The 25,721-nt window shown below is 39.4% G+C and overlaps 1 protein-coding gene across 3 annotated transcripts in view; it reads left to right on the top strand.

Moving 5' to 3' along the window:
* The window catches only part of GHR (growth hormone receptor), a 150,134-nt gene that overhangs the window by 66,702 nt on the left and 57,711 nt on the right, over nt 1–25,721 (top strand). For all 3 annotated transcript variants that reach the window (XM_059873613.1, XM_059873614.1, XM_059873612.1), the window contains exons 2-3: nt 5,915–5,999; nt 19,174–19,253. In XM_059873613.1, coding sequence (XP_059729596.1) covers nt 19,184–19,253 — 70 coding nt within the window. In that variant the 5' untranslated portion in view covers nt 5,915–5,999; nt 19,174–19,183. The remainder of the gene's footprint in view (nt 1–5,914; nt 6,000–19,173; nt 19,254–25,721) is intronic.

Below are 25,721 nucleotides of genomic sequence, written 5' to 3'. Positions count from 1 at the left end.
AGTGCGGACATAAGAAGTGTCTACAACAATCCAGCACTAGATCTTTTTTCTAATATTTTCTTTGTCATTTTCCTGTTAATTTATCAAAAGACTTTTCCTTTTAAGTTACTGATATGTCAGCAATAGTTTCAGCTAACAGAGCTCTGGATTTCCAGCTGCCCAGATCTCAAAATACTTTCTATAAACATTGACTAAACTATTCTTCAAAACATTCCTCCAGCACAAGAAGATAATTAGCTGTAGCTGGGAATATGACATATTTCACTTAAGGAAGGCAGTCTGAATTTCTGGATGCCACAAGAGCTATGTTATTTGTCAAGTGAAATTGCTTGGATTTCTGTTTGCATCCTTTACAATACTGATGGTTTCTTTTAAAAGGCCAAAGAGGTGCATTAATTCCTATATTTGGCCTTGTCCCACAGTGTAGACCTCCTGAGCTATTCACATATACACTTGTAAACATAATGCAGTGGAAAATATAAATCCATTTTTTATCCTACCATGAGTGCCAAAAAAGAATCAGTTGTTACTCAGCTTAGTGCTGCTAAGAAAATGTTCCGGTTATTGTTATGTCAAAGAGGCAAAGACTGCCAAGTCTGTAAGGACAGAAATGTGGTTCAGTGAAGTATTTAAAGCATGAAGGGCAAGATTTATTGTTAGACTCCTAAAGATATGAATAGATTGAGGGGGGAAGCAAAAAAGACTCTGATTTGGAACTAGAATGTTATCCCTTGTCCAGAGTAGATTGGTGAGATGTGTAAAGGTTAAACAGATTCAAAGCTTTTGGTATCTGAATAGAAGAAAAAGGGAATGATGATGGAAGGTTCTGATGTGTTTTCTTAGTGTTTCCTTGAAGGAATTTAGGGAATTCCTGTGCAGAGGAGAAAGTTGATGAGAGAATTTAAGGAATGAGTTCACAGTTGCAGAACATTTTTTTAGCTGAGAATGTGAAACCCCATTACAAGTTTGAAGGTGAGAAGAACCTAAGAAAGAACCAAAGTCTGAACCTAAGAAAGAGCACAGAATCACAGAATATCCCAAGTATTAAGGGACCTGTAAGGATCATCGAGTCCAACTGTGCCCCTCTCAGGACCATAAAGAACTAAACCAAATAACAAAGAGCATTGTCCAGACAATCCTTGGACCCATATTTGGTGCCATGACCAGGGAAACCTGTTGGAGTGACGAACTACGTTTTCGGTAAAGAACATTTTCCTATTGTCAAACCTGAACTTCCCCAGTGCAGCCTCACTGCACTTCCCTGTGTCCTGGCACTGGTCACCAGGGAGAGATCAGCACCTCCCCTTCTCTGCCCCCCAGGGGGAAAGTGTACCTTGCTGCCAGGTCCCCCCTCAGCCTTCTCTCTGAGCTGAGCAAGACAACTCACCTCAAACAGTCCTCCTAAGTCTTGCCCTGAAGGGGTTTCACCATACGGGTCACCCTTCTCTGTTCACTTAGAGTCTGATGTCATTCTTCTACTGTGGCACCCAAAAGTGCCCCCAGCACTCGAGGTGAGGCTGCCCCAGAGCAGAGCAGAGCAGGACAATCCCCTCCCTTGCCCACCTGGTGATGCTGTCCCTGATACCCCCAGGACAGGGTTGGCCCTCCTGGCTGCCAGGGCACTGCTGGCTCATGTTCAACTTGCCATAAAATGGATGGAATGACTCAAAAGTGCATGTGACGGGTCTGTTTTGCCTTTGTTTGAGATAAATACTTTCAAAAGGTTTAGGGAAAAGTTGTTCAAGACACTCAGCAAGTGTCACGCATCACAGTTGATGCAATCTAGGGAAATCAAGTGCTTTTCAGATAAAATTATAATACATCTCAGACAAATTGTTTTGTTTTCCTTTGAGTTAAGATGCAGAGTAGTGGCTTAACTGGAAATGGAAAGAAATAAAATACAAGAGAAATAGAATAAAGAGACAGGATTCCTTAGATCAATCTCAGAAGCCCAAATGCTCTGGAAATAGGTGCCCGATATCACAGGTGCCAGGAATCCTCTGACACGTCTGTTAGTAGCCCAGCATAATGGAAAAGCAGGAACTCCTGGACAATCTTGGAGGACTTGTGAATCCATATCATGTGTCTGCTTGGAAATGGTCCGCTCTTTTTCAATGTTCCATGCAGTCACAGGGGTTTTTTGTGATCTTTCTTCCAAAGCATGTAATTTATACCCTCCTCTTATTTTGTCTGCTGCCTGCAACTTTTCAGGTTCATATGTAAATTCCACAGAATTGTCAAATCGTGGAATAACTATGGGTGGAAAGGTTGGATATCATTTAGTCCAGCCCTTGTGCTCAGAGCAAGATTTCATTAATGCAGTTGTGCTTTGAGTTCATTGGACTTTTGAGTACCCCTGGACTCCACAACCTCTAAACAATCTCTTCCACTGTTTTGTCCCCTCTTCAGTGAAAAAGACATTAAATCTCATTAATGGAGATTTAAACAGCAATTACTCTTGGGCTTCTTCTTTAGTGGCTGTGCTTCAGCTGGGCTTTTTGCCATTGGTTGAAATACTTTGAGCAGGGCATTTCAGCCAGTTTTCAATACATTTCACTGGTTTGTACGTCATCATTAAGATTTTACATGGGAGAGGTTCAAAAGCGTTTCCAGCTTTTTTTCAGCACTGGACCTTTCCTTAGATGCTTTTTTGAAGACTAAAAGAACTTCTGGCACATTTGAGTCCATTTGATCTTGTCCAGATTATTATTTTCTGGTAGGTTAGCTTAGGACATAATGAGAAGATAATAATGGGCAAAGATCCTCACATCCCAATCAAGACACTGATGTGTCTGGGTCTGTTTCTTATTTTGTGAAACAAACTAGTTTGGATAGGCCCTATCAACTCAGTGCTGTAATCCTTTCGTTTGCCTTGGGGATTACAGTAATCAAATGTGCTTCGGGCAAAATATGTATCTCTGAAAAAAAAAAAAAGCTTCACCTGTATCTCTTATTCATGTGAATCTGTGTTACCCTTTTGCAAAACTGCAGTTTTTCCAAGAATCATTTTAAAGGGAGACTGCTAATCATTTTAACATGTAGCTTATTACCTTATGTACAGTAATGCCTGTTTTTCACACATAATGAACTGTCAGAGCCAAGTGCAACTATAGCTGATTTTGTGCTTGTATGGCTGTTCTAAACTGTTGCTGCTGGCATTTTTTGTGCTATCACCCCTCACTGCTGCCACAGATAGAGTGACGCACTTCACCTGCAAGAGAGAAGTAGCAATATCTTTATTGAGGTAAAACAGCCATTTAGCAAAGTTTGGTGGTAAATGCGTCAGCAGTTTAACAGTATTTGATGGCAAGGTATACTTGATTTTTTACAGCACAGAGGTTGGGGTCAGACAAAACTGTCCGGGAGATCATCCTGCTGAGTCACAAGGTTCAAAGGATTTCCCTGTGTTCTGAATTTTCTTATGGGAGTTTAGTTGTGGCTGGATCCAGACTTAGTCCCAGACTTGGTCAACACTTTATAGCTAAAGCATTGTAATTGTACAATCAATATTTTATGTCACTTGGTAAAATTTTGAAGGTTTACCATGTTACTAATCACTTACCGAGAACCTTTTAAGGCAAGGAGACTCTTGGCCCCAAGGATTAATGTAGAGAGGTGTCCATGCTGGAGCAGAGCTCCTGGTACACAGCCCCCTTCTGCGCAGGAGAGCTGAACGAGCCTCAGGCTGCCCACTGTTTATGCAGTAAGATGACTGACTTAGGCTCATATTTGCACAGCAGCCGTATTTCATTTGGCGCATGCTCGACTAGCCCTCAGCTGTTGGACAAGACTCACTGGCCTTAGGTGTCAAGCAAGATTTATGGCCCTTAACTATTGTGTTGGTATCTGTGAGCCAGATGGAGCCGTCACAACCACCCCGGGTGGCTGTTGCACAAGCAGAAAATGGTTGGAGCACATTGCCACAGCTGCCAAGAGTGAAACAAAATGTTCTGAGTACAATCAGGTAATCAGAAGTTAGGACATTTCCCTTTGTTGCCCATAAAGTAGCTGAGAGATCTTTTCTGCTGCTGAGCAGGATTTCAAAATATTTTGGAAGGACTACTGGAATAATTTTTTCTGTCCCATTGTAATAGGATTCTGACTTTGTCATATAAAGGTCATTTCCCCTTGTTAGTGCCACAGTGAGTGTTTTGAAAAAGGGATTTGTCAGTAGTCCTTAGTAGCTCACTTCAGTCAATAGCTGGCTTAGACTTTATAACTTTGTTCCACACTAAGTTGTCCTTTTATTTTTGGAAATGAGAGTTGTGGCTCACTGCTCGGTTATTCTGCCTGAAATTCAGAGTTCTTTCAAAAGTCAGAAATTAAATTAACACAAGACTCCCTGTAGAATTGTATATGAATGGGGGATACAATCAGTTATATTCTCAGTCTGCTGAAATGTGAGCAAGCGCTTTCTAAAAAGTGTGATAATAGAATTTGGCTGAGCATATTATGGGGTAGACTAATGTAAAGACTTATAATGTAGGGACTTGTCTAATCCACTTGTTTCATGATGTGAACCAGGAGGAAACCGTCCTTACAGGTTTTACTTTGATTAACCACACATAGGATGATTTTTTTTTTTTTTTTAATAGTAATACTACATAGTAGTCATGCTTTTGCACGGAAATGGCTTTCTGTTTATTTCAAATGTCTGTTTAATTTTTCTCTATATTGAAGGATTTTTGCATTTGGCAGTTGGGGAGGTTATTGTTTTGGGGTTTTTTTAGTATAAATTCAGAGGTGACAGCCTTTTACACATTGCACTATAGAAGGATTCCAGAGAAATAATGATTAAACTTTCACTCACAAGCAGATTATGCTTTCCATTGTTTAGTGATCTATCTGTACATTAAAATTATACACATAACAGATGGAAAATTCTGGGGGTACAAAAAGGTCCTTGCTGCTCTTTTTTCAGCTAGTGCTAACTCAGTAAAGGAAATTCTCTTTTAAAATGTTACTTTTTTCTTGTTCAGGCTAGGGCAGTGTGACCGTACGCATTCAGTTTGCTTGTACACAGTAGTTCTCTAAATGTTATTTGAGGGGTTTTGCAGTCTGATTCCCCCCCATCCCGTGTTTTAAAGAGCTTGATACTGTGAAATCTGGTTGTCTTTTTGTAGTCCCACCCCGTAGAAACCAGACTATTGTGGATTATTTAGATAATTTGAGCGCTTAAAATACTTTCAAAAGCTGACTTGAATTCTGGAGAAGAAGTAACTTTCCATGTTGAATTTGTGTTGTTTTTCTTTAACAGAGAAATGCTGCTAGGTAAGAACTCTTTTTGATGCCGCCTCTGTGCCAAAATATCATAACAGCAAAAATGTGCTTAGGAATTCAGAACATAACATGCTACTTTTTTATATCAGAGTGCCATCTTCCTGAGACTTAGGCAGCCTCCTTTAAGAGGAAAATGAAATGTTATTTTCTTCATTACACTTGTTTATAAATTAATGTGCTGTAATTTATCACCTAAAGTGGTAGTAGTAGTAGCAGTAGTTGTTGTTGTTTTTGTAGTGGTAGTGAGATACTACTCATCCTCTTGGTGGTTCAGAGATTACTTGCAGGGCAGCTGATTTTCACCAGGAATGTGCATTAAGAATGAGTTGATCAGTCACCTTGACCTCCCTTTGCCTTTTAAGTATGTGTTCATGTGAATGCCAAGGCTAGCACGGGGTGCTGTGGCTTGGCAGGCCCCCGTGGCACGGGGCTCAGGCCCGGCTGCAGTTTGAGTGAGCAGCCCAGGTGCTGCGCGCGCTCGCGGCCGCCGAGCAGACTGCCCTGCTGGTGGCCTTCCCTGAGGAGCAGCAGGACCAGGACACCACTCTGGGTTTTGTCATGTTGCCCTCCCACCGCAGGTGACCTTTGCTGTTCCAGAGCTCATCTCTTGTCCGTTTCTCCTGTTTTCATGAAGGTGCTGGAATGGCTGGAGAAGGTCGTGATCTGCAGTCGAGCTGAGGGAGGCGTGAAGCATTGTCCATCCCCTGCTGACATTTGAGGTAGTGTGATAATTTTTATCTTACCTGCAAGTGACTTTATTACCAGTGTTGGCTGAGCAGATTGATCAATAGTATCCCGTAATACTCTAAAATAATCCACACAGATCCTAGGATTCACTCCTGCAGGAGGTGATAATTATAATATGCATTATACAAAATTCTGATTGGGATCTAAAAATTGTCATATTTTAGTACCCAAATAATAATAGAGATATATGAATTGAGGCTGTCAGAGTCAGTCCTGTTAAAATTGATGACTTCAAGCCCTTCTGTCAATCTCTGGTAGCCAGCATTTGAGACAGAGGACTGAGTGACTCTTAAAAGTGGTTAAAAGCCATTTTTCCTTGTCAGAGAAAAATTATTATACTGCGTTTTAACAAGCCATTTCCCACATAGAGTGTTATTTAGGATATTAATTAGCTGACTTTAAATGCACACTATTGAAACAAATAGAGGGGAAAAAAAATCTCTATTTTAGGAGTGAGGGAGAATGTGAAAATGCCTATCAGAACACTGTAGATAACAAATCATGGTTTAAATGAAACTTACGAGTGTCATTGAATTTGAATGTACGTATTGGTTTTAATTAATGTCTAATTCATTCGCTCTTTCCTGTATTACTGAAAGCCTAATCAGAATTCAGTGGGTAAATTTGAATCAAACATCACAGAAATATCTATTGTATAAGGGATTCAGACCCATGGTTTCTCATGGTGTGAAGCTGAAAAGCTGTTACCTGGTGTTAAATTTCTGCATGAGACTTTACAGCTGCTATCTGTGTACTGTAGCAGTTTTATGAGACTTGAACTGGCTATTCCTGTCTAAGTGTACATAGTTGTACTGTCATTAAATTGAAGAGAAATTATAGATACTTTTAGCTTTGGTTTCCATAATAGTAGGTAAAACTTGCTATCCTATGTCTATGTTCTTAATGTTTCTGAAACCAGATGGTATAACTCTAGATTCATTCATTGCGCCCTGGATCTCTGCTTGGGATATTGGTCTTTATGAATTTCACCAAGAAAATGAGAAGGTCAGAATAGTGAAAAGTTACTTGTAAAAATGCTTGTAAAGTAACATAAATTAGTCATTAGTGATGTTCTTAATCAAAGCCTTCTTTGTTGTGGTTGCCATGCCTTTTCATACAGAGTTCAGCACACCTGGAAAACAGTTTTTGAATGACTTCTGTTTTTTTATAGCTGAAACATGGCCAAGCAACCATACAGAAAACTGCTTCTGGTCTCTGTTTTCTTGGCTTCCTGTGCCCAGGGATTGATTTGATCCATAGCTAAACTGCCCATTCCTGATTCCTCTGCGAGAAGCCTAGAACTGGAAGGACACAGCTTGGACATGGGGTCTTGCTTTGCTTCCGAGCTCCACCACAAACTGACTTGGGTCCTGTCACCCTCTGTAACCTTGCTGTGTTTCAATTTCCTGTTTGTACATGAAGGCTAATACTTACAAACTTTCAGAGGGGACCAAAAGATCCCAATCCTTAGGAAATGCTATTTGCACAGTGCTTGCCATATTTGATGTGATGTTGACATGGTGTTACCCGGGGAGAATTTAAACCTTTTGCATTTATGTGTGACTGATTTTTATTCTTTCAAGTATATGAATCTAGTCACGGGCTAGTAAGTATGATTACTGAAGAAAAACTTGTATGCAGCAAATGAAATAAAAATAAGGACTGATTTATGCATCAGGGCAATTCAAAACTCTGTCTGCTGTGATATTCTACAGTTTAAATAATGTTGGGGAAAATATATGCTATAAGGAAGGGATTTATTGAATATTGCTGTACAATTTTTGTTGAACCTGAGAGCAGTCAGTCTCATCACACTTGTGAACATGGCTGCTGTGACAAGATTGGTGTGATTGGTAAGTGTCATACATGTTTTACCAGATGGTATCATTGCTAATGACTTCTTAAAAAAAAAAAAAAAAGAAACGTTTTTATGTATATATATTTTTATATTACATTTTTTAAAAGTTTTTCTAAAGATGAAAGTCTTTGGTCTCTCCAGTAATAAGCTTCCTGTGATATTAAATTTATTCAGTACAAGAACTACAAAAAGGAACAGTCCCGCTCTTTCCCTTCCGTGCTGACACTTTCCACATGTGAGTGAGACTGCCATGCCGAGCCCAGGGCTGAGTGATGTGAGGGTGTTTAGTGGGGCCCTGATTAAAGGAGAGAGCCAGTTCCTAAGACTTTTACTGACAGGCATCTGTGCAAGCAGTCTTGCTTCCTGCTTTAGTACAAAAATGCGGACTAGGGCAAGGCTCCTAGTCAGACTTCAGAGGAGTTGGGTAATGTGCTAGATGAGAAGAGCCCCCAGCAGGGCTTCACAAAACTCCCTCCAGTGTCCTGCCCTTTAGTCTGCTCCTTTTTTTGCATGATATGTCTGAGATCTAGCTTGTTATGGGATTTATGTTTGTGAACAGACAGCGCAGAGTGAGTTTGTGCCTGAGAAATACTTAGAGAGGTTGAGGGTGAAGGCCCAGGCTCTGGTACCTTGTGAATTTTATCTGTAAATATCTATTTCCTCACGGTCTCGTGTAAAATAACAGTAACAGCAATGGAAAAATGTGAATGCATTTCTCGGTTTTAATGAACAGTTGAATGTGCTCCAAAGTTTCACTTTTTTAATGAGTTGGTATTGTGATAGAGTTCCTGCAGAGAAGGAAGTCATAAAATCAGTGGTGGCAGACATGCTGTCCCTTGGCCAGCCAGCCAGCTTTGCACTGGGAAGCTCTGTTGTTTGTAGCACCTGTTTGTTGTATAGTATCCCATTTTGAATTGATCAGTCCAAAGTTGATGTGCTTTATGTGTGATGTCTAAAATCAAATGTTGTAATGCTGAGCTATGATTGCTTTGGTCTCTGACATTTGAAAAGTGGTATATGTGGTATGACAGGCTTACATCCACTACACTGGTGTTACCACAGCTAAAGAGCACAGTTAATTTCTGTTGTTTGTGAAAGAGCTATGCACTCATTAAGATGGCTTTTCTAGTTGCTTGAGTGTTTCAGATGAGCTTCTTTTCCTCTTAATTGCAATTTTTTTCCATCTTAATGCAAACTGTCAATTTGTTTGGTTTGGGATTGGTTTTGGGTTTGGGATTTTTTTAATCCACTACAGCTTTATTTTATGTTGTTGAGATGGCTGGCAGTGTATCCACAAGACTGTGATATTCTATGGTATATAAGGGGGGTGTTGCAGTCCATGCTTTACTCTGCTGCTAGGCTGAGGTTTAAATGCAGGCAAGCTGTTCCTCTTCCCAGTGTGTCCCTTACTCTGTCTGTTAAATGGATAATGCCACTGACTCCTGCTGCTGACTGCTTCTGGATTTGCTGATGGAAAATACTGTCTGGCATAATTAAAATACCACTTTATAAATTGGTCTGTCAAATTATCTTTAAAATTAATATGGTTGTTTCTGTGGCTTATTTTACAGACACTTCTTAATTTCTCCATTGGTAAAGTTTTCTTACAGGAAATGATGGGCATCAGGACAAAGCTCTGTCAGTTTCCAATGTGCATTTCTAATTACAGCCTGGCATTCCTCTTTATCTCCATTGCAGACAAAGCTGCCATTGTAGTGCCATGATAGCTGCAGGTGCCCGTGCAGATTTACTGGGAGGTAAACTCTCTAAACCAGTAACTGTTCAGTAGGTTGTTAACTCTAGAGGTTACCAGGCATGTCTGTTTGGATTATTCCCCTTAAAAGGCAGACTGGCTTCATCACTCAATGAGCAATCCAAACTTGTCTCCCCTTCCTTAATAATCAGATGCACTTCAAAGCTGATCTGGATCCCGTGTCATGTACCCTTCAACCTCTCCAGTGCAAGAAAAAGGCTTTCCATGAGCCATCCCACACTTCCTGCTCATCAGATCTAACCCATCCTCATTCTCCTCACAGGATGGAATCTCCCCCTCCCATATATAAATACTCAGGACACAAATATATATATATATATATATATATATATATATATATATATATATATATATAAAATCTCATATTTTATATTTTTTATATATTTATATATATTTTTAATATATATGTATATGGGGGGGAGAGAGCAAGAGAGGATATAAATAATGAGCTGAGTGCTTGTGAAAGTACACCTTCAGGTTTCATCAAAACACCAATATGCCTGTGTGCATGTGTGTGTTAAGTGTGTGCAAGCACATGGACGCAAACCAGACCCCACTTCTGCTGCTTCCTTGGGGAGAATTCTTTTAGGACCTGTGATAACTGAAACAGGTAAAATAATGCCATGGTATGTTGCAAAACATGGATTGGAAGAAGTTACTTGAAGGCCATGAAAAATCAAGCTGGTTACACAGTTTGTGCATTAGATTGGCTTTCAGTAATTTCTGTCAGCAAAAAAGCTAATCAGGCTCCCTATATTTGGAAATACTGGACACTCTAGCCTTGGAAAAATCTCCAATTAAAAATTAGCAGCATTCCTCCTACACCTCTTGGTCTAAAAGGTATCATCAACAGCTATATTGTAAAAATGCTTATCAGAAGGGATTGTTTCAGTGTAAAGGTTTTAAAGATCCTGTTTGGATGGTATCTAAAAATGCTCATATGTTTTTAAGCCACTTTGGTAAATGTGGGCATAGTCTCTGTATGCGAGATGCTTCATCAAAACATACTTTGAATTTAAAAGTTAGGTATTTTGTATTCTAGGTCTTACCAGCGCAAATGGAGGCAGAAGTTAACTGACTTTTAAAGAATTTCATGACAGGTTTGAACAGAGATCAGCTTTTCTTTACAAGTTATTTCTTACCTCATGAAAACTTTTTTTGGCAGCATGGCATTTAAAAATATGGAATGATCTTCTCCACTTGCTTGTTTCATTCAGTGCTTCTTTCAACTTTGTGCTGATTTTCACAATTAAGGATCTAGCTCCAAATCTCTCTATGTGTCGATATGAAGTAGTTTAAGCAGTTGTTGAATGCAGTACCCTACTTTTTGGTAGGTGCCCACCATTTATATATTCAGGTTTGTGTGGACTCAAAGTGCCAAATCAGCAGCAAATAGGGGAGGGAACAGTGGTGGTATGATTTCAGAGAGGACACATGGAAAGCCAATCATACTGTTCCTTATTAACACAGAACTTCTTAAACAGATAATTTTGCATGCATATATATATATATATATATATATATGTATATAGTGAAAACCAGTTGCATTGAATAGGTGCGCTCGTATTTTAAATCTGCACCAGTTCAACTGAAATTTAAAGTTGGCTTCAGTCTGCATATTACAGACTCAAAATATATGAATATATGTCATATCTTAAACTTACAAAATATATGAATATATGTCATATCTTAAACTTACATGAGCTGCAGGACATACAAAACCGCACTAAATTAAAATGCAGTGATTACTGTCAAACCTCCTGTCAGGAAGATGGTTCTTTTCCTGCAGACCAACTGACAGTAAGTATGTGGGTGCTTGGAGTCCTGAGTGGTCATGCAGAAATGCACTCAGAAATGCTTTGTCTGTCATTTACTAGCTTTCAGTTACTGTGCTATTTAAGTTAATGACTTCCTAAATGCCATACAGGCTCTGTTATGTAGTCTTTAATCTGATTAGGAGCACACAAATAATTTAGCGTGCGATTAAACCATATAATTAATTTGTCCCATGGTAATGAGCTTTTAATTAATTCCGTTAGTCTAGGGTAAATACCAGGACTTGAACTTAAATTTTACAACTTCTTGAGGATTTTTTTCCTAGAAGAAATGTTTTTTTAAAATAAATACTATTTAAAATTAAAAGCCTGCTCGCTCTGATTTCCTGAAATTGCTCTTTGAGCAAAAACGACTGGCTATTACCAAACTGTTCCAAAATAATGAAACTCCTGGTGATCTCCAGTGGAACAGAATTGGGTTATAGCCAAGCATTTTTGAACAAAGCACCTTCAATTTCTTCCAATCACCTTGAACTCAAACCTGCCTTACAGACTTCAAAGAGCAATATAAGGAAATCAGAGGGAGCAGGGTTTTCATGTTATAGAAGAGCTCCAAGAGATCAGATATAGATTTATTTATGATGCCTGCTGAAACGTAACTGACTATATTTGCCCAAGTAACAGGTAATATGTTTTTTAATTTGAGTAATAATGCAGATACTGGCACACAGGAGAAAACTAGCAGAGATTATGCTGACTGAACAGTGGAACCGACCTGCTGTGTAGTGATGATCCAACAGCACATACATGATGGTTATTTGTTATCAAGCGTAAAATAATCCTGTTTGTTTTCCCTCATGTTCCAGCCTAACTCCCAGTGGTGTCACGCAGGTTGCTTTGCACCGTGATTCCTGTGCTTCATTATATTTTCCTAATTTCTGTGAGGTGCTAAGCTCTCTTGCAGTGCCAGGAGAATTACTTAGCCATGTTCTCATATTAAATATATAATCTTGCCTGCTTGAAATCAGATGTTTTTTACTGCTTTGCTGGATTGGGTCCACACTGCTGTGGTCCTGATGGGATTTGAACCTCAATGCTGGCAAGACACTGAAGAGCTTTTGCTTTGTGGTTTGGGATTTTTTTACAGAGCTGGAAATATCATTAATCTCTTTATGTAAAGTGTGAATAATTATCTCAGTGAAAGGTTTTTGAGCAAAACCACAATTTTTTAATACACATTACTAGGGGTGTAATAGATACAGACTTAGATATTTCTCTTTGCTTTCCTGTCATGATACTGGACATTAAGTGAATGCATTATATTTCTTCAAACAGACTGGAATATACATTTGCTTATATAAAGAAATTCTAGCACTTTTCTTTGCAATTCATTGTACAAATAACAAAGCAAACCACATACATTTGTCCTTTGGATAACTGCTATATAATAATAACTAAATAAATACTAATAATACTAATAATAACTAAATTTTAAAAATGGAGAAGCCTTGGAAGAATTAGTACTATAGTTGAGAAAGTGTTTTTAGCCTGAAAAAGGTACCATTCTTGCAAATAGGCCTGAATCTTCCTTAATGATACAATTATATGTAAAGCTGAGTATCTGCTCAGCAATTCACATCTGCATGTTATGCAGCTAAATGTTTGCATTTTCATCTGAGATGCATTTATTTCACTGCTTTGATCTGTTTTGGGGGCTGAAAGGCAAACAGAATAATCGAATCTTTTCCAAGTTCAAATTTTTCTATCTGTGTAGTAGACAGTAACTGAAGACTGTAACTGCAATCCTCTTTTTAGGAATTGTTTTCTGATGGAGAGATCTACTAGTCTTAGAGCTGAGATCCTCCTTCTGTGTACCTAGTCCATTAGATTACTGCTATCAAAGTACAGCACATTTTATTGTAAATAAAGATACATCATGTGCCAAAGGCATCCTTAGACTTCTTAGCCAAGTTTTTGGACAATGACTTTAAAGAGCTTTCAGTACAAGCCCAGAGCAGTGTCCAAATGTGGCTTCACTGAAGGCTCCTTAACCACACCAAAGAGCTGATAATCATTTGGCCTGTTACAAGTTTACATCAGAGTAATTAACAGACACATCATCAATCCACGGGGGAAAAAAACCCACTAAAAGCACTAACAGTGTCTCTTACAATAGAGAGAGAAATAAACTGAGTGTTGAAATTAAAATTTAATATACTCTCTATTCTAAAATGAAAAGTTTGTGTAGGAAAAAAATATTTTTAAACCCAAAGTGAGAAATTATTTCAATAGATTCCATTTGCAAATTCAACATTTTAATACTTGAAATCACTATAAATTATTTAGCTGACATAAAGACATAATTAATAATATAAAGTTGCTTCTGTTCCCTAGGTTTAGTTTGTATTTATAGTGTACTTTTTTGTAGTCCTCAAATTTGCATAAAAACATGCATAGTAAGTGCAACTTTATGTTTCTTTTGATGTTAAGGTTTTGACTTTTTTTTTAAGGGAAATGTGCCCTTTATGAGGTTTTTGGTTGCTTGGTTTTTTAATTTGGAGTATGTAATTTCTGCTTCTGTGATATCATTCTTTGATCTTTTTATATCCAGGATAACAGTACACAATAGGTGAGTGTTTCTCATATCAGCTGAGATAATTTGTTATCTCTGTTTCTTACTGTGGCTGATATAGAGCCCTGACAAGGGCTCTGTAAAAACAGGCACTCGTCCAAGGGCTGCTGATGACTTAATCAAGCCATAATATCAGCAAGCAAGGGAAGAAGGCTTTAAGTCCACTGCAGTTTTAGATTGTGTTGATCGGAAGGCCTAAAACTAATTTCAGTTGCAGCATGACTCCATCCTGTTGGCACTCAGAGGAATGAGAGTATGCAGGCAAAGTGATTTCAGCTATGCACTATCAGCCAAAGTGATGTGAATGTTTTTAGGCAAGCACAGAAAGATTACCTCTTGGTGTCACTGGTCATGCCCTGAAGTAACTTTTAAGAAATGTTCACACTGTGAAAAATAAAGGCCTTTCACCCAGAAAAATTCTGCACAGGTACATGCATACATATTTGGTAGTTGCAATAAAGAAGATTCAGGACAGATCTGGGGAGCTGGAGTTATGTTCCCTTCTTCACTTGCTCTTATTTGGTGGTGGATCTGCTGCTGTATATTCACATGCATGGCACACTCTTGTGCTATTGCCTCTTTGTGATCTAATGGAATGATGAAACAGCAGTGTATGGAAAACTCTTCAGATTAATCCTTCACTCAGTAATTTTGTGGTTTGGTTTGCAGCAGAGAGGCTGCTTTTTGTTTTGTGCTAGCTGCAGAGATGCTGTTGTTGCAAGCAGTGCTAAACTGGAGGGGGTTACTGGAGAAAAACTGTTATATTTGGAGTACCCTGAATTAGTGGTCGTGGCAAAAACAGAAGTGCCATAATAGGTACAGTTCAATGTCCTTGTCCCTCTCCTTCCTTCTGGTCCTTTCAGGTTCAGAAACTATGTAAAGGTCAAGATCTCACTTCAAACAAGTTTTTCCTATAAGCAAGTCTCCTTCTGGTTTACTTTGAGTGTTAACATTTTTACCTGACCAGAGTAGGTGCAAACAACTCAGTGTGCTGTGACTAAACTGTTTCTTTTCTCAGGGAGCTTCTTAGCCCAGTTTTGCCTGTTTATGCTGACTCTGTTCACGTCCCACTGGAGAGATGTTGTGTTTAAATTCACTTGTGATTGACCTTACTCCAACATTGCTATAGAAAAGGGCCAAGATATTTTTTTTATCCTTTTTATAACTCCTGGCTCTCTTTCTGTACTGAAGTAATTAGCCTGAGCTGACCTCTAGCCAAATGTTTCTGTGGTCAAGTTTCAGCTGGCTTGAGGACAGTCAGCTGCTGTAATTTTTTTTTTCCTGATTTTAACTCTGTTCATTCTTGCAGGCTGCTGGAGTAGGGTAAGACATAGAATATAATTCTTTAGAATAATATGTTTCAGAAACTTTAAGGGTTTTTGGTTTTTTTTCTGTTGAGTAAGAGGCACTTCATTAGTGCCATTTGTCTTTCATAGGCACATAGGTTAGGTTTTGGGAGGTAGATACTACGGGATTTTAAAAGGTCAGTTTTGTCCTAATGCCTACAGAGAAGCTGTCTCTTGCTAGGTTAACAGAGAAGCCCCTGGACAATACTGCTCCTATTGACAGCAAGCTCTCAGGAGTGTCTTGGAGGAAGGGCAGTAGGTCATTATGGAACAGATCTTCGAGAACTTTCTGCAAGGCAGTAGTTGTCTGATGGTGATGCAGGTGGCACTTCAGAGGACCTTTCTCTCAGGACTTTTATTCTGTACCACCAAAAGTGGTATCATGATGGGGCAGCTCCTGCTTTCCACCAGATTTTCTCCCATGAGCCTGGAGCTGTGGCATTGTAGCTCTCACTTCATCTCAAATACTGCTAGAAGTGGCCCTCATAACTGCAGCCCAGCCGAGCTTACGGTGTTTGTGCTGGATGCAGAGGTCACGTCCCTGCTGCTTCACACCCCATGCAGAGCTCCATTTGCCTGGGTGAGGCCTCGAGTACAAGCCCTATCCCAAGGGCTCTGGGTTGCAGCGCCAAGGAGATAGCACAACTTGGCCTTTTACAGAGGCTCTTGCACAAAGGGTGGAGCATCATGCATCCCTATTTTCAGAGCAGTTACGGTTTTTGAGCTCTGTCCTGTCCATATTGGGTATGTTCAGAGTATACCAGTTGGATATTTTTCACAGACACAACTCGTCTGAATGGATAACTCAGTGGGATGTCCCATGTGGTTTTAGGCAAAGCCAAGACAGTGTTTTGTCTTGCTGAGATTCTGGCATTTGTGAGAGTCCACTGAAGAAACATAGTTTGTTTCTATGCTGTGTTTTACTAACAAAAGGGCAAGGGATGAAGCAGAAATTTTGTTAATCTCTGATGTTTAGGAACTCAAATTAATCCTGTGCCCTGTTTCAGAGATATGGTTGTTTTAGTCAAGGTCTGTGGCTGAGCAGGGAATTTCCCAATAATTGTAGAATTGCTTTAAACAAGTAATAGCTGCTGCTGGAGGGTGGCTGTGCCCTCCCCTCCACCCTGACTGCTCATTCCCATGTCTGTGCTGCCCCAGCTCTGCTCCTGGACTGTGTCTTTGGGGAGTCCTGATAAAACTGGTCTACAAACAGGTTCACTACAATAAATGTTTATGGATTCATTTTAACTGGAACAATCTCCTGATGGAGTTCGCTGTGTTGCAGGTATGTAAACAAGTCTACCGCTGCAGGAGGGAACAGCAGTACTGGAAGAGGATTGTTTTCCTCTGCAATAACAAGTGCAGTGTGTTTGTTGACCTCTGTGATGTGTTTCCAGACTCCTGGGTTAGTGCTTCAGCTGTCAAACCACTCTTCTTGGAAGGAGGCTGAGATGGCCACCAGTCAGGTGCCCAGGGATGGAGGGGATAGTCATCCTGTGACAGCTGCACATGGGGACCAGCCCTGGTCCTACCAGAGTTGTTTGGTGTGGTTATGAAAAGTGAAACAGTGTGCTCCGAATGATGGATTCTGATCATATTTCTTCTCACAGGAAGACTCCTGTGAGGATTTGCCCTTCTCTTATGGCTGTTACTAGCTAGGAAGAAGTAGAAAGACTTGGAAAAAAAGTAGTTGGAAGATAAACAGAGGCTGATGGATGTGGGAGAACAGGAAAGTGGGAATAGGAAGGCAGCACGTCTGGGTACTGGTACATGCCTGGATACTGGGAAAGGAGAGTTGTAAATAAAGTGACATTGTTCTCAGGCCTGTGAAAGAGAAAATAAAACTTTAGGGAGAAAGCAGGAGAGCTGAATGGGAGAAGAGACTGATGGGGTAGATGTTGTGTAAGAGGAGAAGAACTGACAAACACAGAGGCACATTTTTGTAGCAGATTTATTAATAACAGATAATAAGAATCCTTTAAACAAGAGTACAGAGGAAGCTGGGGGACCAATTGAGCTACCTGAAAATGTAGCTGATCTTGGACAAACCTTGTACTGTGGCAGTGTAGCTCCTCTCCTGAGAGTTAGGAGGACTGTTGGCCTGTGGTTTGCTTCATTAGCTTTGTCCCAGGTCTGTGCATTCCAACAGCTGCAGTTTTCACTTCTCCTGGTCCTGCTCCCCAAGTTGTCTCACTCCCACACTGCACCAAATCCTCACTAAAGCACTTCCCTTTCTTCCTTTCTTCCTTTCTTCCTTTCTTCCTTTCTTCCTTTCTTCCTTTCTTCCTTTCTTCCTTTCTCCCTTTCTCCCTTTCTTCCTTTCCTCTTTTCCTCTTTTCATCCCTTCTTCCCCCCTCCCTCCATCCCTCCCTCTGTGCCCCTCTTTGGAGTGACCCAGGTCTGCCCGGCCAGAGAAAAGTCCTGCAGGTGCTTGGGCAGTCCAAAGAGCTACTATAGCTCTTCTCTTGGTGCAACAGTCCCATGCCCACTCAGGCTGACCCAAGCTTGTCGGGGTGCTGGGCATCCTTGTCCCGATGTGTTTGGGGTGGGGAGCATTTCCTGACTTGCCTTTGCAGGTCTGGCTTAGCTTTTTCTGTATAGAGCAGTTTGAGTAAATGCCAACTCATGGAGTTGGGTTGTTTTCTGTACCATGATTCCTTCTGTTCTCTTAGTGTAAGAATATTGAGGGAATCACCTTTTAAATTCAGCATTACTGTAGCCTTGCATGCTCTGCATTCTTGCGTTTTATAGTCTTTAACCTAATTCAAACTTTGTACTAAGCAACTGACTAGTTTTTGACACCCAGATTTGATAGCATAAACTGTTACTTGATAACACCTATTTAGAGATTGTTACTCATTAGTTGGCTTGATTCTTTGGGCACTTGTGATTTAATCTCCTGTTAGATAAAGAAATAAAATCTTTAAATGAAAACAGTCCAGTGTAGAATCAAGGTCTGTCATACAAATTTACAGTCAGATGTGGAAGTAGAGCTATTCTCTCTCTCCTGCCTCTCTGAGCAGGGTGTTAGTGTATGGTGCTGGTTTGCACATAACAAAAAGTGCTGCCTGACTTGTTTAAACATCCATTTTAGCATGTGTGTTGTAGCTTTAGTTTTGAAGGTCTCTGGTAATGTCCATGGCTATAAATGGTCAGGTTATAATCCATGGTATGGATGTTTTCCCCATACTTCCTATGGACACCTCATGAGGTTTTTGGGAGCCAGGTACCATCTTGGGCAGATGTCTGCAAGTCCAGCTTAGAGCAGCTGCTGCCCTTCACCATTGTTACCAGATGCTGGTGATAACAGCAGGAGCAAAGTAGAGCCTCAAAACAGGGTTGTGCAGTGGGGCTGTACGATGTGTGTGCGTGTGTGACACGAGTGAATTAAGGAAAACGAGGAGTGTGCTTTTTTTGGGGGAAGTTGTAAAGGCTTGCTGGTTTATGCTGGGATTGTAAGTGTTTGCATTCTTGGAGTTTTAACGTCATTTGCAGATGCAGTCTTATCAATTGACAATACTTGATTTTCCTCCCTCTGTATTTAATGGACTAGAGACGCATAAGCTACTTCTCTTGTATTTTCTGTCTGTTCCAGACTGCAAGATGATGTATTACTTTATGAGGCAATGAACAATCAACTAAATCTACTTCTGGTTTAAATCCAATCAAAAATTCAATAAAACTAGATGATAGCTTAAATGTCGTGTCATATTAGTAATATTTGCTTGTAAAGAAACTCTCATTGTCTTTTGTTATTACAGAGTTAGGAGTATGGATCTTCGGCATCTGCTGTTTACTTTGGCACTGATCTGTGCAAATGACTCACTTTCTGCAGATGATGGTAAGTTTTATGATGCTTTTCTGTGCCTTTATGTGTGTAGATGTGTAAATATGTAGCTTTATTTAAAGTGTATTTCTATATTGAATTTTTAATGACTATGCAACTTTCTTGACTGCAGTAACCCAGGTACCTAATGTGACAAACGCATCAGTTAATCTTTCTGTAAATACAGTGGGTGAGGCTGGGACATGTTGCGAAATGAAGGTGAATTTCATAGACAGTTTTTGATGTGAAAGCAAGATGAAATTGAAAGAATGAAAGAATTTTATGGGATTAATTTTTTTTATATGAACTAGTGGTTTTTTTCCTAAACAAGTCTTCTAGCATATTCATATTTTTAGTTTAGTATATTCATATCTTAAGTATAGTACTTAGTATAAGTATAGGACTAAGTATTTGGACATACAGAATAAGCATTTGAAGACCGTATGCTTTGACTCTCAGGCCAATAGGAACAAGTTTCATAAGAAATAAATTTCGTAATTCTTGGGTAGAGATTATGGGATTTCAAGAGAAGGTGTACCATCAACCAGCCAGCTGGGACTGGTCTTTAACTCATTTAACAAAACACATGAACTTCAATGGGACTTGCATGTTGTGTCAGATTGATCTGCTTATGCTTGCTATGATCTAATTATCTAAAGAAATGCAGCTCAACCTGGTTGGCTCTGTGCTGTTCTGTTCTTCAGAACAGACAGCAGTAACAGTTTTCCATGATAACTAATTTTGTGCAGACATGTCACTGCTTCTCCCAGAGTTACAGAGCAGCTGCAGCTCTGTAAACAGGTGCCCCTCCTGACTTCCAAATCAAAATCTGTGCTAGCAGAGCAAGTCAGAAAAGGCAGTTTGTCAAGAAGTTTTATTAAAGTGGGATGAAAACAGCTTCCACATGTAACTCTAAATAAAGTGATACAATTTTCAATTAAAATTTCTGACGTCTCGATTTTTTTTTTCTTTTGGTCCATACTTTAGTTTTACTGAGTGCAAATTAAACATCTATAGACTTGCAAGCCATGTTTCATCAGCCTTTCTAGTGCTAGTTTTAAAGTATGGTAGTAAGCCAAGAGGCCATGACATAGTTGCCTGTAGTCATAACTGGCTTACATTTTAAAGTAGCTCTTTGTCTTGATAAGGTTCTGTATTTCCTTGGAGTTGCATACTTTGAATTTCTCAGTATCTTGTATATATTGAAGCACTGGAGAGGCATATGGGGTGTTACTTTGATGTTAATGGAGACATTAAGCTAAAATAGGAAATAATAAAAACTCAGGTGATCAGTTCTCAGACAATTCTTCTATAAAGTCCATTCTGTTTATTAACAAACAGGTTTGGATGCAGGAAACGCAAGTGTCTGTTTATTTACTCCTATGTGTGTGGCTCAAATGCTTGTCCTCTGTGTTATCAGAGAAAGAGTCTATAAGGCTGATAGTTAAGACTTTTTCTTTACCCTTTACCAAACATATACACATGCACCAGCTCCTATTCATTGCCACCACAGAACAGTCAATGGAACAAAAATTAATGTGTCCTGACTTCATTCTCTCCCCTGCCATGTCTGCATTTTACAGTAGACTCATTCAACAGTCAAAAATAATCCCCAGGGCAGTCTACTGGACCAACTGATTTCTCTCTTGAGTTTTAAGAGCACATGAGGATTATATGATCCTTGGCAGATGAGCTGTGGTCCAGATGTCCTAACTACAGAAAAAATCTGTGTTATAAATAAAACTTAACCAAGCATCGTCTTTGTGGGGCTTTGTGCTGATGAAAGAGTAACTTCCATGAGATTACCTTCAGAACCAAAAAATTAAGAATACTTTTGTTGTTTCTGTGCTTAAATACAAGATGCAGTACTAAATATTTACGTCCTGATTTGTTGGACTATTAAAGATTGTGTGTGAAGGGAATTGCTTTGTTTAGTGATTCCTAATGATTAAATTGCTTCTAATTCTTTGGGCACATGCTCAGGTGAGAATATCAGAGAAGTATAAATTGAAAAGCAGTATTTGAAATAACAGTATGAGAGAACATCCATTTGCTGTTCTTTTGTGATTTAGGACAGAGTATTAGATAAGATCTGTTTATTACATGTTTGGTTTTTTTTTTTCTCCCATGTGAATGTGCTCATATCTACCAAAGTTCTCATGAGGATCCAGCCCCATTCAGGTCATGAATCCTGACAACCTTACAGTGCTCTACCCAGCACAGTGTTGCTGAGACCTTTGTATAAACTTAATTAAATGTGCCCTATACTTGTACCACATCTGTTGCCTGGTGACTGGATCAATGGTGTCATGGTTCCCTAAAAAATTCACTTCAGTAGTTCTATTTCTTCTGGCAGCAGGAGAGATAAAAATTACATATGCTTGGTAGTCTTGTACCAAAGCCCAGTACTGAACCAGTGTAATACAGACTTGTACATGAGATGGTTTCATGTCTTGAAAACAAACCAAGTGTAAGTTCAGCTTTCCAATAGTGCTTGGAGCTGGCTTTGTGCCATGGGGTCAGATCCACCCAAGACAGAGTGAAATCCCATACAAGTTTCCTTCTGGCAGGATCAAGGGTGTGAGGCCAGCAGTTGGCCAGGCAACTGCACAACATTTGAGACCAGATATTGGACATTTAGTCACCTGTTTGCTGTCTCCAGGCTAGTATCCAGTTCTGCTGGAGGCTTTCTATTGATTTAGTTTGTTTTTCATGCTCTCCTCTTGCAAGGAAGCTGGCTTCCAGCTCCCTGAACTGAGACTGCAGCTAGCGTGAAGTGAGAGGGGTGCCCACTGTCTCTGAGAGGGAGATGCTCAGAGTGACCTGGTGTGTCCACTGCCCCTGGTCTTTGACTGTAATTCAGGGCTGAGCAGGTCTGGGACTTTCAGCCTTTCACCAGGGTTGCTGACCCTCGTGCTGTCCATGCCCTTGAGCTGCTTGATGTACAGTGACAAGGCCAGAACAGAGGCAGTGGCAGAAAGAAAGTAAAGGCTGCAATGACAGGAAGGTAATTTCTAATAGGTGTATAATTACCATAGGTAAATGGGTTTTGTGCCTTCAGGATTGGAAAGCACAAGGACCATTTTCACAGCTGATTAAGACATTTTTTTTGCAGCAGAATTGGGCTTGAAGGTTGCTTTGAAGATGGGTAATTCTGTGATTTTGATTTTTTAGTTTAATTTAGTTAATTAGATGCCTAAACAAGAAAGAGTACTGCCTCATAAGCAGATGTACATCTGTGCAGTATTAACTGTAGTTCAGAAAAAAATATAAAAGCTTATATTTGCATACAAATACACAGTTTGTATTTGAGAGTTTACATTAATGTAACTGTGGTGTTTCAAAACAATATCCAGAATTCACCAAGGTATTTTGGTTTGCTATACATGCTGACATCAGAAGCAGTTAAGGGGAATTGCTCCAGACACAGACTGAAATATGTAGGAAGCAGAATGAAAGTTGTGATATTGTTTGATTGTTCCTTCTCTAGGTCTGATGAGTGTACGCCAAATAAGGACATAGAGAAATAAACTGGGAACTAGTCCCAGTTAATAAAACAATACATAAGCTTAAGCAGCTCCAAAATGAATTTCTTCCCAGTGAAAAAAGTGAGAAATGTCTTTTACCATATTTTTATGCTAGATCAAAATTAATTCCAGACTATTGCAGTTATGTTAATTTAGCCTCTGAAACAGCTTTTGAAAGGCATTCATATTTAATTATAGCACAAGAAAAATAATTTTGAGTGAACTGATTTTGTACAATGACAATTTTAAGAGCAAGAACCCTTATATTATTGTTCATTTTATATAATTGGATTTTAAAAAATGATTTATCTTCTTCCATCACAACTTTTAAGATTGTTTTATGAATCTGCTATTCCCAAATAGTCTATTTTCATAACTTTTATTTAGGAAATAGACTTAGTTATTTTCCTTTCTGAAACAAATACAGTCCAGTTTTTATTTCCATCAGGATGTCCTTTTGATTTACTAGTGTCTGTTGTTGTACTTTGATGCTTTGTGTGCATTACACTTTGATGATAAACCTTCTAACTATATGTGTGCACTGAGTATCAGTGCTCCAGTTTCAGAACTGGAGATTGAATTGATAACCCATGCATAGGACTTCAGTGTCATTAAAGACATGCCTGAGCAGCCAAGACTTCTGTGCAGAGCTCTCAGGGATACCAGCAGACCTGCAGGTCATTTGCATCTTCCTGGGATGGTCAGAAGCTTACAGCGCTCTCTTAAAAACCTTATGCCCAGGTATCTGATACATAATTGCCATGCATTTTCAGGTAATTAAATCAACTCCATCAGCTACTCTATGTTCCAGGGCCTGTTTTGACTAACTCTCTACTGAATATTGGGAGCTTAGACACCTAAGGATAAGATTCATCACAGGGATATCCTCTAGGTACTCAAAAGTCTGCATAAAGCTTGTAGACAGCACACCTGTGCCTTTTAAGCAGAAGCTGGAAGGCCGGCAGAGTATCCTGGGCAGTCTGAGATAGCTACAGGTGGTTAGGCAACTATATTTTGCCCTATGTGGCATAAAAGGAGCTAAATTTAGGTGGTTTTTTTTTTTATTTTGAACTGAGCCTCATCTTTGCAGCTGACTTGTTTCAATGTGCATCATTCTGCTTGCTTTCTTCTGGGTAGTGTCATAGCTACTCAGCCACACACTGTGGGTTTTCTGCTACTGCCAAGGTGAGAGGTCTTCTCACTGGATTGATGGGAAAGCACCTGGGGTCTTGCTGTCACCATGAAGTTTAGTAGCAGGCACATGTTGTCCAAAGGCTTTTGTGACATGTGAAGGAATTGTTAGAATTAAATTAAGCAGAAAGGTGCCTTTGAATAGCAGCATTTTCTCTTCTAGGACAGGGAAAATTGTCCATCAGTTCATGGAGTCAGGAGGTACCTGGCCTGAATCATTCAGAAAAATGGTCATGTCTGTAAACATGTTTTGTGATTTAGATGAACTCAAATTTTATAGATGCAGTTAGTAACAAACCATTTCTCAAGTATTTGTTGGGTATTTTTTAATAACTTCTTTCATAATCACAAAGAATAGATATATTTGCATTTATTACAATCCTCATCTTATTGGGAAGGGATAAAAGGACAGAATCTTCCTTAGCTTGAGCTGCCAACATTCTTGCCTTCTCTTGGTAAATAGTAGTGCCATAATACAGTTGGTAGTCATTTGTTCACAGTGGTCATTTTCTCTTCTTAATTCTTTTAGTTTGGTTCATCTTTCCTATGGTCTTTCTGTGTTTTGCCTGTTTTTTCAGTTAAATGCAGATAAATATGGAGCCTAAGTCCGAGCAGAGCTGGCAGTAAAATCTGAGAAACTGAAAACCATGATCAGTGTGATGCATCCTGGTGTATGTGGATAGGGGCAGAACTGTTGAGAAGGCAGGTTTAAAACCTCCACCTGAAAACAAAGCCTTTAGAATAGTTGCCCTATTTGCCTATTTTAAGTGTTTCCAAGCAAGAAATGTGTTCCATTGTGTAGAAGAAATTGCTACAGACACATTCCAAGAGCCAGAATCAGAAACCTTGGCACAGAGAAGCATAAGTTATACCACTGTGATCTGGCTAAGCCATTTCAGCTGAAGAGAAGATTCATTTTGGCAGAGAGAGAAACTGTATTTCCATCATCACTTTCCATTGGGATTAAAGATGTCTTTGATGACTCGCAGAAAAATCCAAGGGAAGGCCAAGGAAGTGCACTTCTCAGTTACTTTTACCACTTTTGCTTCCCACCCAGTAGTATATATTTCAGGTAAACCATTTTTCTGGGCCTGTGTGACAGTATCTCATGGGGAAAAAAGGATTTCACTTTGCCTGTCTGTCTTTTACAGAAAACTATTTGGGATTTCTAAATGTGGAAAACACATGCTGAAAATTAATTGCAGACAGGGCTATATTTTATAAGAAAACTCAGAAAATAAAGAACATTTTAAGGTATTTGAAGCCTGAAATTGTGCCCCAAAATGTCTTGTTTAGGCTTGCATCTGAGTAGATCCAATGGTTTAAAAGCTAACCTGAGATGCAGAAACTTGTCTTCTTTGTCCTGTCTTCCAAACCACATCTGTGACTCCAGCATTTACTGAAGATTTTTAAGCCTTTGAATATCTTCACCTGCAAACCTGCCAAAAACACTTCATGGACAATTAGCTTAAATCAGACACCCTGTAAAATAACCAAAGTTATTGTGGTTATTTTACAGGGTGTCTGATTGAAAGTTTTCCCTTCCAGTTATCTCTGTCATCCTTAATATTCCTGCTATTGTGTGTATTTCCTTCATTGCTCTCTTGTTGCTATCATATTTTCTTCTCTGTTAAACACAGACTTGCCAATTTGCTGTCCTCTGATTGCTGTGTTTTGAGGCATCTTGCAAGAATTAGCAACTCATCACTGGTTAGTTTCTGGTGTAGTCAGATGGAGAGGTCAATCTTTCTCCCTCCCAGTGGCA

Source organism: Haemorhous mexicanus, chromosome Z (genome assembly GCF_027477595.1).
Source record: "Haemorhous mexicanus isolate bHaeMex1 chromosome Z, bHaeMex1.pri, whole genome shotgun sequence".
In the NCBI taxonomy this organism is placed as follows: domain Eukaryota; kingdom Metazoa; phylum Chordata; class Aves; order Passeriformes; family Fringillidae; genus Haemorhous; species Haemorhous mexicanus.
Note: the sequence above shows the minus strand (reverse complement) of the source record. Positions and strands in the feature narration are given on the sequence as shown.